At 40.9% G+C, this 14,963-nt stretch overlaps 2 protein-coding genes and 1 long non-coding RNA gene across 3 annotated transcripts; 2 read left to right on the plus strand and 1 right to left on the minus strand.

Annotated features, from left to right (window-relative positions):
• Positions 1–1,661: 1,661 nt before the first annotated feature.
• Positions 1,662–6,856, minus strand: LOC131324254 (protein IQ-DOMAIN 19-like). Its single transcript, XM_058356144.1, has 4 exons — positions 5,868–6,856; positions 4,834–5,070; positions 2,610–3,579; positions 1,662–1,852 (listed from the first exon to the last, which is right to left on the minus strand). The coding sequence occupies exons 1-4, from the start codon at positions 6,243–6,245 to the stop codon at positions 1,839–1,841; spliced, it is 1,599 nt and encodes a 532-aa protein (XP_058212127.1). The 5' UTR covers positions 6,246–6,856; the 3' UTR covers positions 1,662–1,838.
• Positions 6,857–7,114: 258 nt separating this feature from the next.
• LOC131324256 (uncharacterized) lies at positions 7,115–8,647 on the plus strand. Its single transcript, XR_009199273.1, has 2 exons — positions 7,115–7,250; positions 8,474–8,647. It is a non-coding gene; the product is annotated as an uncharacterized LOC131324256 (long non-coding RNA).
• Positions 8,648–9,929: 1,282 nt separating this feature from the next.
• Positions 9,930–14,602, plus strand: LOC131324257 (protein IQ-DOMAIN 19-like). Its single transcript, XM_058356145.1, has 4 exons — positions 9,930–10,597; positions 11,333–11,569; positions 12,205–12,928; positions 14,226–14,602. The coding sequence occupies exons 1-4, from the start codon at positions 10,220–10,222 to the stop codon at positions 14,237–14,239; spliced, it is 1,353 nt and encodes a 450-aa protein (XP_058212128.1). The 5' UTR covers positions 9,930–10,219; the 3' UTR covers positions 14,240–14,602.
• The last annotated feature ends 361 nt before the right edge of the window (positions 14,603–14,963 follow it).

The raw sequence follows: 14,963 nt of genomic DNA on the forward strand, positions 1-14,963 counted from the left end.
CATTGTTGCCGAGAAACTTCGGCAACTCTCCTGTCTCCGTTGTTGTTTTGGCTAATAACAAACTCAATTTTGTGGCTGTTTGCCGCCGGAGATAGGGCTGTTGAAATATGTGACAGTGTTTGATGTGTGCTTTAATATGTTGGGAGGAATGTTGCCCGACACAATCGGAGGGATGAAAAGCTTGGAGCAGGGGAAAGTGGCACACAACAAACTTTCCAGGGGGATTCCAACTAGTATATGTTCATTGCGAAATCTTCAAAATTTTACGTATTTGGGTAATTACATCTGCGGTGTGCAGAGAGCATGTTGCATGTCTTAAGCTGCTTGAAAAAGTCGAGTGTATACCACGTGGACCGGAAAATACTAGTTGCGCGCGATGTTTGGGGTCGACCCAAAGTTTAGATTTGTAATTACTTAACACGGTTAGCATGGGATGGTAATGTGGATTAATGTTAGCACCTTGATTTCCAAAGCTTGCTAAGCTTGGCTAGCGGTGGCACCTTGCACTCTAGCCAACCGGTGGAAACAAAGGCATGAGGCAGACATGTCTTTACAAGGTGACCCGATGGTGTCGGTTGGTATCGGCACTGGTCCCTAAGGCAAGTGGCAGTCGTGATGCACGTGATGACCCGATGATATCGAGGCAAGGATGCTAAACGAGAAGCAGGCTTGTGGGACAAGGCAATCAAGAAAAACGGCTAAGTATTGGGAGCTGGGGTTGGATCACGAAATTGGCCAGGCAGCCTTGAGTTGGCTCGGGCAAAACGGAGGCAGACTTGCATTGGCTCAGGCAAAACGGTTGTTGACGGTTAACAGCATTCTGCACATGTTGCTGGGAGCATGGGACAGGTGTCCAAGGCAGAAACGGGCTGCATGTGTTGCTGGCAGCATGGGACAGGTGTCCAAGACAGAAATGGGCAGTTATCGGCAGTTATCTCCAGGCAGTTTCATATTTCAGTGTGCTGGCAGATTCTGGCAGTGCCAGCACAGCCCTAGGGCAGTTGGGGGTGTCAACTGCAAGATCATGGGTTGGCCCCATGATCTCATGTACTTAGTGGCCATGTTTTTATGATTGTAAGCCTATTTAGGCAAGCATTTTCGTAGCCTAAGTCAGGGGATATTCTGTCTAGGTTCTTGGGTGTATTCCTTTGTAAGTTGGTGCTTAATAAAGATTAGGACGGTTTCCGTAACTCTTGAGTGTGTTTCTAGACGTTCAAACAGATCGGGTGTGTAAGTAAACACTAGTTGGCTGAGACCAAGTTGCTGGCAAACTTGGTGCCATCACGAACAGATTTCTAGGCGAAAAACAGCCCCGTGACATGGACCGGAAAACACAAAGTCTAGATTTGTAATTAAGTCGAGTGTATATCACGTGGACCGGAAAACACTAGTTGCGCGCGATGTCTGGGGTCGACCCAAAGTCTAGATTTGTAATTACTTAACATGGTTAGCATGGTAATGTGGATTAACATCATGACCTTCATAAATAACTTAACCAAAAACTGAAAAAAGTTTACTAATAACGAGGAAAACACAAATCTAATCATTCCAAAATCCACCTTAGAAACAATAATTGAAGAAAAGTTCATCTAACAAGTACCTTCTATAGTTTGGTATAACAGGAATATGGATTTGACATTCAGAAAATACCTATCAACACGGGACTCTTTTCTTTTTCTGTTTCGATAAACAAAATGAACATTGCCGATAGCCTACTCTTTTCAGACGTTCTCCTCTGCGCCAAGCTCAAATCGGTTATCTCTCAATAATATCGTCTCTAGCAGGGGGGGTTTGCAATATCCAGCCATAATGCTAGTTGGGAAAGTACTTTTCAGTACCTATTTCCATGTACCTGCATTGTCAAAAAGCATTGATATGGAACTTGTGTCTTGTAAAATGAATCATGAACCTGTTCGAGACTGATTTCATTTAATTTCCTAGGAAACATAGAAAACTCGGTTGAAGATCCATTTCTGAAAATTCTTATTGATTTTCTGAAAAATCAAGCTGCATTCAGTTTAGTTCCCATTAGTGAAGTCTTGGGATGGTAGATTAGTTATAGATTGACCAAACCGTTAGCAATTTATGCAAAATAGTGGCCGTCCTCGTATTCAGCTTCCTTTGTTCTGGTATTAAGCGATTCTTAGTCACCAGATTACATACAGAGGTTCTCACGTTTTGAAATTCCTACATTATCATGTGGCTGAGAATCACATGGTTCGTAGATACAAACAACAACAAAAAAAAAAAAAAACTAGTTTGACTCCTAAACCAGTGGTTCCCTGAGCAACACCAAATACTCCCTCTGTCTCGATTTGTTTGTTCATTTTTTGACTTATAGGGAGTACATGTCCCAAATTGACTGTCCAATTTCAAATCAATGGCTTAGATTATGTAATTTTCAAATCAATGGATTAGATTTGATTTCCTAATAAGTTGAAAACCCGAGATTAGACAAACAAATCGGGACAGAGGGAGTAAATTTTTTCTAATTTTCACAAAAACCCTTTTTCTTAAAAACTTTATGAAAGAGATGTTTCGTTTTTTTTTTAATCAGTTTTGCTTTCCAAAACACAGAAAAAAACGAATAATGACAATTCGTTACTCACTGCGAGATCTGCCATAGACGGTATTCGTATGACCGGTACCAGAAGATCCATGGTCCCTCTCTTTACCCGAAGCACTCGCCCGAGCAAGCTTGGCCAGCCACGGGTCCGCATTCGAATCCGGTCTCGTCCCAGCCTGCGGGGCCTTCTTCCTACTCGACATCCCCGCAATCGAATCGGCTCCCGTCTTAGGTGCACTTCGCGACCGCTCCAATTTCGCCTTAGGCTTAGAGGGTTCCGTAGTCTCACGCCCACTTCGCGACCGCTCCAATTTTGCCTTAGAGGGTTCCGTATCCTCAAGCCCGCTTCGCGACCGCTCCAATTTCGCCTTAGAGGGTTCCGTATTCTCACGCCCACTTCGCGACCGCTCCAATTTTGCCTTAGAGGGTTCCGTATTCTCCATGTAAGCTGGAGCCATCATGTCGTAGTCGTACGAGGGGTACTCGGGTTTGGACGTCGTGGATGAGGCACGAGTGCTGCTCTGGGCCGTGTCCAAGTAGTAGTCAACGAAACGCCCGCTCTCGGCTCTCGGGCTAGAGTCCACGAGTGCCGGTGGTTGTAGCAGGGATAAGTCTTGGCGTTCTTGCTTCGAGTAAGCGCGGCTTGGGACGGCTCGGTGATGTGTTTGGGCGTGCGAGGGGTGGTCGGACATGGACGCCGCGGACGAGTACGAGTACCGAGGGCTGCTTTGTCGAGAGCTGCTTTGTGCCGTGTCAAAGTAATAGTCATCGAAACGCATGCTTCGGGCTCTCGGGCTGGAGACGTCTATGAGTGCCGATGGTTTTAGGGACAAGTCTCGGAGTTCTTGCTTCGAGTAAGCGCGATTCGGGACGGAATGCATCGAGCCTCGGTGATTTGTTTGGGGTGTTTGAGGGTGGCCTGAGAAGCTCCTTCTGCTGTTTGTGCTTCGCTTTGATTCCCCAACATCCATTTCCACAATCCTGATGTTTTCATCGATGGGCCAGTCTATTTCCTGCATCAACATTGACCATATGGTCGGATAAGTATTTTACTTTCAGGCATGTCGGAGTCATAACAAAACGATGCATCATCTCGCTAAATGATTAATGTTTCCAAAAACGCTATGAATACAAGGCGGGCGGGGCTTCAGGTAGGCCACCCGCCTGAATAGAATGAATCAAAATTCCGTTGATTGTAGCAAATATCCGGACATATATGAGTCCTGAAATCGTTCGATGTGCATGTGCCTCACCACTTGCATGCTCCGGTTAATTCTGTACCCGAATTTGTGCACTTTTATCTGTACGTCTGCAGTATTACTCATGTAAAATCATGCAACTTGTGTCCAGTACACTTTTATCTGTGTCCGTAACGTTACTCATGTTAAATTCATCTAAATGTGGCCCTCACCATAGGAAAGTAAAAACTATATTAGGCATTTCATTTTTGAGTATTTTGAGCAAGGTTACGAATACCATTCCGAACCGACTAGTACCTGTTGGTACGTACTGTTTTGGAGAGAAACCTTTCTCTATGGAGTTTTATCCTATTGCTTTTGAGTATGGAGTATAATACTCCTGCATCTGGCCGTTTCGGCATTTCGCGTTTTGTACCAATTCCAAACTCCTATAATATGCTATTGCCACCACACGAGTGATTATTCAGTGTTCTTGGAGTCTCACTACATGTCGCTCTAGGAACAAGTAATAATTTTTACTGCCACATACACTCCCAACTAGACACAAAATATATGCATCTCCAACAGACCACATTATGATCAAGTCTTCCTAATTCCTAGTCCAATTCACAAACAGCAAATCTTTTAAGTATACTTCCCCTTATGGCCTTATGTAAAGTCTTCCTACTATTTTTGGAGCCAAAATTTCCTCCGTCGTAAAGTACTCTCTCTCTCTCTCATGCTAGCAAAACCACACTCTGCTACATAGCCTACCTCTACTCTTTGAAGAGGAAATACTTAGAATCTAATTTCTGCTCCAGAAAAGTTCGATTTTGTATTTGGTTGAATCGAAAAAGTATGGTTTCGATCTTGGATTTGTTCAATATCTTCCGCGAAAATTGGGCTTTTGATAAAATTGGGACTTCTTAAGAAAAAACTTAGGCTTGCTAGAAAATTTGTTTGGTCCACCGAATCACGAATCCAGTAACCGCCAAACCACATTCTGTAATAGGTAATTAATTCCAACATGAAAATGTAATTTCTTGGAAATAAAGAACGATTCGATTAGTCGAAGAAAATGAAACTCACTTGATAACTCAAGGGTCTTGACCTCCTATCCAAGGATTTCCTGTGGTTGGACGGTGTCCGATAATTGGAGTTTGATTCATCGGCCATTCTCATCCTCTGAGCCCGTGCCCTGGCTTGGGCCGTTGCCAGTGACTGCATGCACCGGAGGGTTGCCGTGGTACTTCTCCTCACTAAATAACCCCTCACCAATGCCTGCACCTTCACCAGCCCTTTCAAGGCCCTTAATGCTTTTCTTGCCTGAAAAAATAACACCAACAAAACAGTTCACATTTAGTCATGACCGCAGCCCAAAGTTTAACCTATGAGAAATTCTTGGGTGCAAATAGGGTACGGCTGATGTGGTACCCTTCGCGCACATTTGGGTTGTCCCCAAAAATACAACCTAACGGTCCGGATTGAAACACTTTTTCTTTCTTTTTTTAAAAAAAAAATCCATTCAATACCAAGAGGTGGCAAACCTATTTAACTCGATTGAAAATAGCGAAAATCCTAGTAGAGCAGGGTATTTTCAAAAAATATGAAATTTCCGAAACGATCTTCTTTTTATCAGAGAGGTTTTAAATGAACCAAACTGTTTTAGTTCCAATATCTATATGCTTGATATGTTTTGACTTTGGTGCGACTCCTGAACTTAGGAACATCTTTTATGGTAAACGATTTAGACGGTAAATTATTTACTCTCATAAAAAAAAATCAATTTGTGAACAGTTTAATAACATCATTGATTTTTTCTAAACTGTGAATTTTCTTTATTGTTTCCAATTTTTTTTTTCTCTCAAACAATTCATGAAGAAGTTTCAATTGTTCTTGTTCATCGAAAAAAAGTCTTAGTTGTTCACGAAAAATTAAACTATCATTCTTATATTTCACCACTAATCCACTACGTATTGTCATAATGAACCAGAGTTTCAAAGGCCATTTACTCATGTATCGGCCTATATTGTCTGACATTAAATTTATCATCGTACTTTTACATTTTTTGATATCGCGATTTAAAACCTATAATCAACGTTTGATTGAGTACGTATACGTACCAAATAAGAACGAAAAGCAGATTGGATCATGACAGCAGCCGCCTCCTCGACAGCACAACCTTTCCTATTGGCGGCCGCCCCAGCAAGCTTGGCAGTGGCCGCCGCCACCGCTACCGCCACCGCCACCGCTTGCTTCTGCTCAACCCAAGACTCCAGCACAGCATGATCCGCCGGGCGAAGGGCGGGGACCCTGGGTGGCGATCTCCGGAAGCTCCGTGCCCGTTTCTCCTTCGGAATCTCCGGCGGCGGGGTAAGGTCGGAAGCACTTCTGATGAAAATTTCAGAATCAGTAAACGAATACGCCCGATTGCTTGTTTTTTCCTTCTTGTTTTTCTTCCCTCCCCAACAGTTTGTAAACCAGTTTCCTGCTTTCCCCATCTCTTTCAAAAATACATAGAAACACACACACACACACACTGAGAGAGAGCAACGTCTAATATATACGGGTACCAGGTGGGCACAGCCACGTGGTACCCACCCGCTACGCAAAAATTTCTCTTCTCGAGAATCTCTCTCTCTGAGTAGCTTTCAACTATTGATTTGTTATTTGATCTGATTTGTAATGTTTTGATTTGTCTTCTCTGTGACGTAAACAATCAAATATGAATATATGATGTGGTAATTTGGGTATTTATGTTATTGTTTAGGTAAGAACGAAACTTGGAAGGCCTTCACCCTGTTTAAAGCCAGTGCCAGTGCCAGTTGCCACAAGTTAAATGGTTTCCTTCCCTCAATGAGGTGATTCCTATGTGCACATTTTATCCTTGTAAACAGGGGTAACTCTGCATCACTCACACGGACATGACAAGCATACGAGATATGAATATAATATAATACAGATAGGTCAATTGGCAAAAAATTGTTCTTTTTGCCCGAAATTGTTTGGTACAAAAAAATAGTCAAAAAATTATGCAAGGTTGTATGTGACAGTATTTTATTTTTTTGGAAAACGGAACGACTTTTAAAATAGGATATGGATACAACTACGAAACGTTTGTAATAGGCTGTCTTATAATTTCTAGAACCATGTTAGCCCGTCAATAATTTTTTTTTCCTGTTGAATAAGTAGTAAAATTGCATATAACCGACAAGAGTATCTGTGAACGATAATACTTCGGTGAACACATTTGGTCACCGCATTTTGAGTACCGCATTTGGTGGAATGTTCTCAATTTGTTAGGTAGCAAAAGCAGATTTTATAAATTCGACGGTGACACATCTCGCAGTACCCATAATATGATACTCAAATGTGGTCACCATAGCATTGCTTATCTATGAAAATGGAGACCACTTTGTGTTGGGAGCCTGGAAAGGGATACACCATTGGACTGCTTCCAAACAAGCCCTAGCCTCTGCCATAGTCATAAAGAAAGATAACCCTGAGTTTAGATTATTAAGAAAAAGTAAAATAAAAATATTAAAAGAGTAATATTGGATCTGACCAGATACTATTCTTAAACATTCATCCTCTCTGTTTCCTCTAAACTACAAGTTTGGAATACAATTTTTGTTTTGTTTTGTTCATATTCAAATTTAATTTTACATTTGTTAGTTTTCGCCTAACTTTTCTTTATTATTGGTCCATCTCGACGAGAGGTATATGAAAAGTAAAAAATTATGACTTTTACATATGTATTTTTGAAAATATCCAAGAACTTTTCTTAGATATTCCATAATAAATTTGGTTAGAAGTCATAATTTTTTACTTTTTCGGTACCTCTCGTTGAGATGAACCAATAATACATAAAAGTTTGCAGCAAAATTAACAAATGTAAAAAAAATTTGAATAAGGTCAAAATAAAAAAATTGTAATCTACAATTTATAGTTTAGTGGAAACGGGATACAGATACAATAATCTCAATTCCACACAAAGTTTGAATGGGTGATCCTATACGGGAAAAAAATATTAGATACCTCTATGTCCAAAGATTCGAAAAGTAATCCAATAGGGAGGATACAATATGGATGACTTACCTCTGAAGTATCCGTGCCTCATAGATTAGTACAATTTGGATATGATTTACATGGTCAAGCTCCCGTCCGAAACCCAATCCTAGCTAAGTTCCGCTAAGAGTTTTTTTTTTTTTTTTTGGGATTTTTGGACTTTTTCTTATTTAAAAATTTTCAAGTTTGTTAGTTTTGCGTCTAACTTTTTTGGAGTATTGATTTCTTGTCAAGACAAATCGAAAAAGTTAAAAATTGTGAATTTTACCCAAATATTATTTTAGCTTTATTTTGAATATTTCAAAAATATTTGGGTAAAAGTCATAATTTTTTCTTTTTCGATTCCTTCCCCGAACGGTTGACTTGTACATCCTATACATGACGTAAAACCTCATTCTTGCTGGCTCCATCTACAATCCAAACAGTTGACTTGTACTCCATCCTACAGGACGTAACCAATTTACAGTTGACTTGTTTTTTTTTTTTAAATAAGAATATCGCGATAGAAACCAATTTACTGTTTGTTTGTTTGTTTTTTTTGGGGTCAAAATGGTAGGAAAGTTCTATAATACGAAATCAATATGTCAAGAAAAATGGTTATCCTTCCCTAAAAGAGAGAGCGACCAATAAAGAGGTCGAGTTTCCCAAATTTGAACCTCAGAATCCTCGCAATCCGGACTTTGTCGGTTAGGTACTGAACCAGAACGAGACTATTTGTGAAAATGGAGACCACTTTGTGCTCGGAATAGATACACACCATTGGACTGCTTCCAAACGCGCCTTAGCCTCCTCCGCCATAGTCGCCGGACAAGAAGAATCCAGTTTAACATCCTCAGCCAGTTTTCGATTTCCTGCATCACAAGATCCCCATGAGCCAGTTTAACATCCTCAATAAAAAAATTTAGACATATATCGTGTACCTGTCCAGATACTATTCCTACTGTATGGTACAGTCTTAAATGCTCCAATAATCTCAAGTCCACAAAAAATTTGAATGGGGAACTTTTCAATTATCCAATACTACTTGGATTAATGTGGAGCAAACTAATTTCGAGTATCAGATACTTACACAAAATATTAGATACGTCTGTCCAAAGATCCGAGAAGTAATCCAATACAGATACGATGTATGGATATGACTTACTTCCGAAGAATATGTGCTTCATAGACTAGTACTCCCATGTGAATCCCAATCCACCTTATTTCTCGTTCTTGTCGGCTCCATCCTAAATGCCGATTATCATTTGTTAAATGCGCGGATCAAATAGAAATAGTCTTATCGGTTATACTCCGTATGCAATTTACTACTTGTTCAAAAGAGGAAAAAAAAAAAAACCATTGACGGGCTAACATATTCTAGAAATTAAAGACGTCCTCTCACAAACGTTTATTAGCTGTATCAGTATCCAACTTTTACACTCAGCCACAAATTATTTGCCATATTTTAAATTTTGAGCAATTTTATAAAAAATAAGAGACAATTATAGTCCTGCATAATTTTTTGACTATTTTTCTAGACAAAGAACGGGTCAAAATGAACAAATAATACTGGTCAAAAGGAATTGCTAATCAACGTATCTATATCACATCATATTGATATCTCGTGTCCTTGTTAGGTCGGTGTCAATGCGGCATAGATAATCATGTTTATAAGGGTAAAATAGGCACATTGGAGTCACTTTATTGAAGGGAATGAATATGTACCCTTTAACTTCTGGCAACTGACACTGGTTTTAAACAGGGGAAGACCTTCTTCCAAGTTTCTTCTTATTCAAAAAATAAAAAATAACAATTTCTATTGACGGGCTAATATGATTTTAGAAATTATAAGACAGTCTGTTAGAAACGTTTCTTAGCTGTATCCTATTTTAAAAGTCGTGCCATATCCTAAAAAATAGATTAAAGTACATCCTCGCATAATTTTTTTTACTATTTTTCGTATCATATTAAAGAACTAACAAAAATGAACAAATAATATCAGACAAAAAAAATAACTTTTTGCCAATTGACCTATCTATATCATATCATGTTCATATCTCGTGTCTTTGTCATGTCCGTGTGAATGCTGCATAGTTACCCTTGTTTAAAAGGGTAAAATGTGCACACTGGAGACACCTTATTGAAGGTACCATTTAACTAGTGGCAACTGGATTTAAACAGGGGAAGGCTTTCTTCCAATTTTCTTCTCCTCTGTCACTTTCACTTCCTCATCTCATAAACAATAACATAAATACCCCAAATTACTAGATCACCTCTGATTGGTTACATAACAGAGAAGACAAAATCAAACTTTACAATCAGATCAAACACCAAATCAATTGTTGAAAGCTACCCAAGAGAGAGAAACAGAGATCTATATGCATAGGAGACCTTGTTCTCTCTCTGTTTCTATGAATTTCTGAAAGAGATGGGAAAAACAAAGAAGTGGATTAAGAACTTTTTCACAGGAAAAGAAGACAAGCAGAAGAAACCAAGCAGTCAGGCGTATTCGTTAACTGTATCCGAAATTTTCACCAGTAGTGCTTCGGTTGGTAATCCTGTGCTGCCGCCGGAGAGCCCGAAGGAGAAGCAGGGGTTGAGCTCCCGGAGATCGCCACCCCCCGTCCCCACCGTTCAGCCGGCGGACCATGCGGTGCTGGAATCACGGATTGAGCAGAAGAAAGCGGTGGCGGTGGCCGTGGTGGCAGCCACCGCCAAGCTTGTTGGGGCCGTCGCCTACAGGAGAGGTCGTGCTGTTGAGGAGGCGGCTGCTGTCGTGATCCAATCTGTTTTTCGTTCTTACTTGGTACGTATGTACACGCAGTCAAATGTTCATTACATGGTTTTAAATCACAGTAGGAAGAAACATAACAGTACCAGTGATACCGCTAATACCGACCATATTGGCTGATACATAAGTAAATAGCGGTATCGGAGGTCAAAAACCTGTTACCCGTTACATAATGGCCGTGTTGAAAACTCTAGTTCATTATGATGATAAGTAGTTGATGAGGGGTAAATATGAGAATGATAATTTCATTTTCGGATAGAACAACTAAAACTTTTTTTCGATGAATATGAACAATAGAAACTTCTTGGTGAAAAACATTTTTTTTGGAAACTATAAAGACAAATCACAGTTTAGAAAACACCAATGATGTTCGTAAATTGTTTAAACTTGAGTTTTTGGGGGAGTAAATAAACTATATTACAATTTAATTTGTTTACCATATTGATGATCTTAATTAACTGTTGGGCTAAGTGGGCATGATAAAGCAATCGTCCTCCATGAGGTCGCATGTTCGAATCCTACGGAGGCTAAACATTTCTGAACCCTATGATCACCGGAGGGTTTGCCCGGTCCTTAACTTCATGACCTCGAAATTAGTTAAGGTGCGTGTAAAGTAGCCCGAACGTCCGTTATAGAAAAAAGCTACATGTACAAGCTCGAATCACCAATATATGTTGGCCAACCCTAGGTTAAACTCGGGGCTGCATCCATGCCTATCTGTGAACTGCTTTGTTGGTGTTGTTTTTTCAGGCTAGAAAAGCATTAAAGGCCTTGAGAGGGCTGGTGAAGGTGCAGGCATTGGTGAGGGGTTATTTAGTGAGAAAACAAACCACGGCGACCCTCCACTGCATGCAATCACTTGCGACGGCCCAAGCCAGGGCACGGTCTCAGTGGATCAGAATGGCCGACGAATCGAACTCTAGTTATGGGATACAGTCCAATCACAGAAAAGCCATGGACGGGAGGTCCAAAAAATCAATTTATCAGGTGAGTCTCATTTCTTCGACTAATCACATCATGCTATTTCCAGGAAAATTCGTTTTCTTGTTGGAATTTGGACTAGGAATTAGAAAGACTTGATGATGTGGTCTGTTTTGAGATGCATATATTTTGAGTCTAGTTGTGAGAGTGTGTGTGGAAGCAATAACATTACAGGAGTTTGGGATTGGTACAAGACGTTAAATGTATAATTTCTACTTCCGTGTGGTGTGAGCATCATTTAGATGAATCTAACATGAGTAATGTCACAAACACAGACAAAAACGAGTAAATCCGAACACAAATTGCATTATGTAGGCCACATTTAGATGAATCTAACATAAGCATTGCTTCAAACACAGGCATAAGTGCATAGAGTCAGATACAAATGTATCCTGAACCGTTTGATGCACGTGAAGCTCACACTGTAGAAATGAGGCGCATACAGATCAAACGATTTATCCGAATATGTGCTTTTGGTATGTGTCCGTAGTATTTTTGATTGATTCTGTTCAAGCGACTGGCCGCCTTAAGACCCGCCCCACCTTTTCTTCATAGTGTTTTTGAAAAACATAAAGTAAAAGTACTTTTTTTTTTTTCCGGTAAATAAAGTAAAGTACTTATCTTCCATATGGTTGATGCAGGAAATAGACCGGGGCATGGATGGAAACATCAGGATTGTGGAAATGGATGTTGGAGAATCAAAGCGAAGCACGAACAGCAGAAAGAGCCACTCAAGCCACCCTCAAACAGCCCACACAAATCACCGAACCTCGAAAGGTTCCATGACGAATCGCGCTCACTCGAAGCAAGAACGCCGGGACTTATCTGCAAAACCATCGGCTCTCGTAGACTCTAGCCCGAGAGCTCGAAGCATGCGTTTCGATGACTACTACTTTGACACGGCACAAAGCAGCCCTCAGTACTCATCCGCGGCGTCCGTGTCCGAGTATCCCTCGTACGCCCAAACATATCACCGAGTTGTGGACTCTAGCCCGAGAGCCGAAAGCAGGCGTTTCGATGACTACTACTTGGACACGGCCCAAAGCAGCCCTCATGCCTCATCCGCGTCTTCCAAACCCTCGTACCCCTCGTACCATTACAACATGATGGCCCCGGCTTACGTAACGAATACAGAATCCCCTCGGGCAAAAGGGGTGCGATCGCAGAGTGCAACCTGGGCTAGACCCGATTCAACTGCGGGGATGTCGAGCAGGAAGAAGGCCCCAAGGGCTGGGACGAGACCAGATTCGAAGGTGGACCCGTGGTTGGCCAAGCATGCTAGGGTGGGTGGGTCGACGGGTAAAGAGAGGGACCTTGGATCTTCTCGTACCGGTCATACAAATACCGTCAATGGCAAATCTCGCAGTGAGTAACGAATTGTCATTATTCTACTTTCTGTCTTTTGGAAAGCAAAATTGCTTAACATTTGAGTTCATACACGGCTTAATCATAAAAAAGCAGGACATAAAAGTTCAGGACTAACAAGTCCAAATCCCAGTCACACACAAACCCAGCTCCCAAAATGTCCTCTCGGATAAGGGACCTAGCTAGTAGCTTCAGCCTTCAGGGATGTCATAAGTGATAACCAAGCTTTCTTCCTGCTCAGCTCCAAAGCGGGATAGGTTATCTGCGCTTTGGTTAGCCAGTCTGGGAAAGTGGGAGATCGTGGTTCCCGTTTGAGCCATGAGTGCCTTTGAATCTTCAATGAGGGAAGCACCGTTATCTTGAATGACTGTATCTCCTCTTGGACTTGAGGTTTTTGGATATCCAGTTATGAAAGGAGCAGTTCAAATCTCCTCTTATCCACTGTGAACTATGAATTTAGTCCAGATTCCAGAGACTTTGGCACACCTTCTAACGAGGTGATCAAGGTCTTCTGGGAGTAAGTTACATCTTGGACATAAATCCGTAGTGTTAATACCCCTGTTGGCACGCAAGAGATTAGACAGAAGTCTATTCTACAAAATCAACCATGTAAGTGTTCTGAATTTGGCTGGGAATTTGAGTTTCCAAAACCAAAGTCATCCTTTGACATCAGTGGCTTCCAAGTTGATAAGACCATAGGCGGCAGCTGTAGAAAATGACCACGGGCAGGGCCCTCCCAGTTTCGGTGATCTTGTACATTGGAAAATCTTGGAATGTGGATGTTAAGAATAGAGTTAAGCACATTCTCATCCACAATATTACTGAGGCCCAGGGAACATGATGCAAAGAGGGCCAGTGCTGTGCTGGTTTAGGAGTTGAAACTTGATTTTTGGTGTATCTATGAGCCGCGTAATTCTCAGCCACAAGAGAACATAAGAATCTCAAAACATGACAACTTCCCAAGATAATCTTGCGGCTGAGAATCACTTAATACATGTGCAAAGGAACTTGAGCTGAGGACGACCACTATATCGCATAAATTGCTAGAAGTTTGTTGATCTATAACTAGTCTACCCTCCCAAGACTTGATCACTAACGGGAACTAAACTGGATGTAGCTTGACTTTTTAAATTTTTTTCCTCTGAAAAGTGTTTTTTTTTTTTTTAGAATAATCAGAAATGGATCTTCAACCTAGTTTTCTATGTTTCCTAGAAAAATGAAATCAATCAATCTCAAAAAATTTCATGATTCATTATACAAGACACAAATTCCTTATCAATGCTTTGTGACAATGCAGGTCCATGGAAATAGGTACTGAAAGTACTTTCCCAACTACAAGCATTTTGGCTGGATATTGCAAAGAGACCCCCGTTCTAGAGACCATAATATTAGGAGACAACTGATTTGAGCTTGGCGCAGAGGAGAATGTTTGAAAAGAGTATGCTATCGGCATTGTTGCCCGTTACATTACAATTAACTCAAGCCTAAAGGGATGGTAGCCATTGTTGCCCATTGATACGCTGACGCTTTGTGCAAAAGAAAGAATCCAATTTTCTTTTAATTATCGACAAATTGTTTATCTGCTCGAATTTGTCTATAGTTTTACTTATGGATATATATACACACTGGTAGTAACAATTTTTAAGTTGCAAACTTGAATAGATGGTTGTGTTGTCAAGTTAGCATATTCCCATACAGATTAACTTCTATACGGAGCCTCCGTGTACGTATAAGTCAATCTCATTCCCATATCATGCATCTAAACGGATTGCAGGCAAACTCAATCCCTCGTCAAAGGCCTTTACCAATTTTACTGCTCCATCCAACTCGTAACACGTCACTGCTTCATATTTTTCCTCATAACATCCTTCTCGTAGACGCACCAAGCCACCACACTTCCAGCTTTTCTTCACAGGATCGGATCCGTTCTTCAGAGCTTCAAGGAGTTCAGCACTTCCTATGACGTCGCCATTAGCCTGAGAAGTTTCCGTTTCCATTGCCATCTTACTGGTAGTATCGTTTTGCAGTTTCCAAG

The sequence above is a fragment of the Rhododendron vialii genome, chromosome 4a (assembly GCF_030253575.1).
Source record: "Rhododendron vialii isolate Sample 1 chromosome 4a, ASM3025357v1".
Taxonomy (NCBI): Eukaryota; Viridiplantae; Streptophyta; class Magnoliopsida; order Ericales; family Ericaceae; genus Rhododendron; species Rhododendron vialii.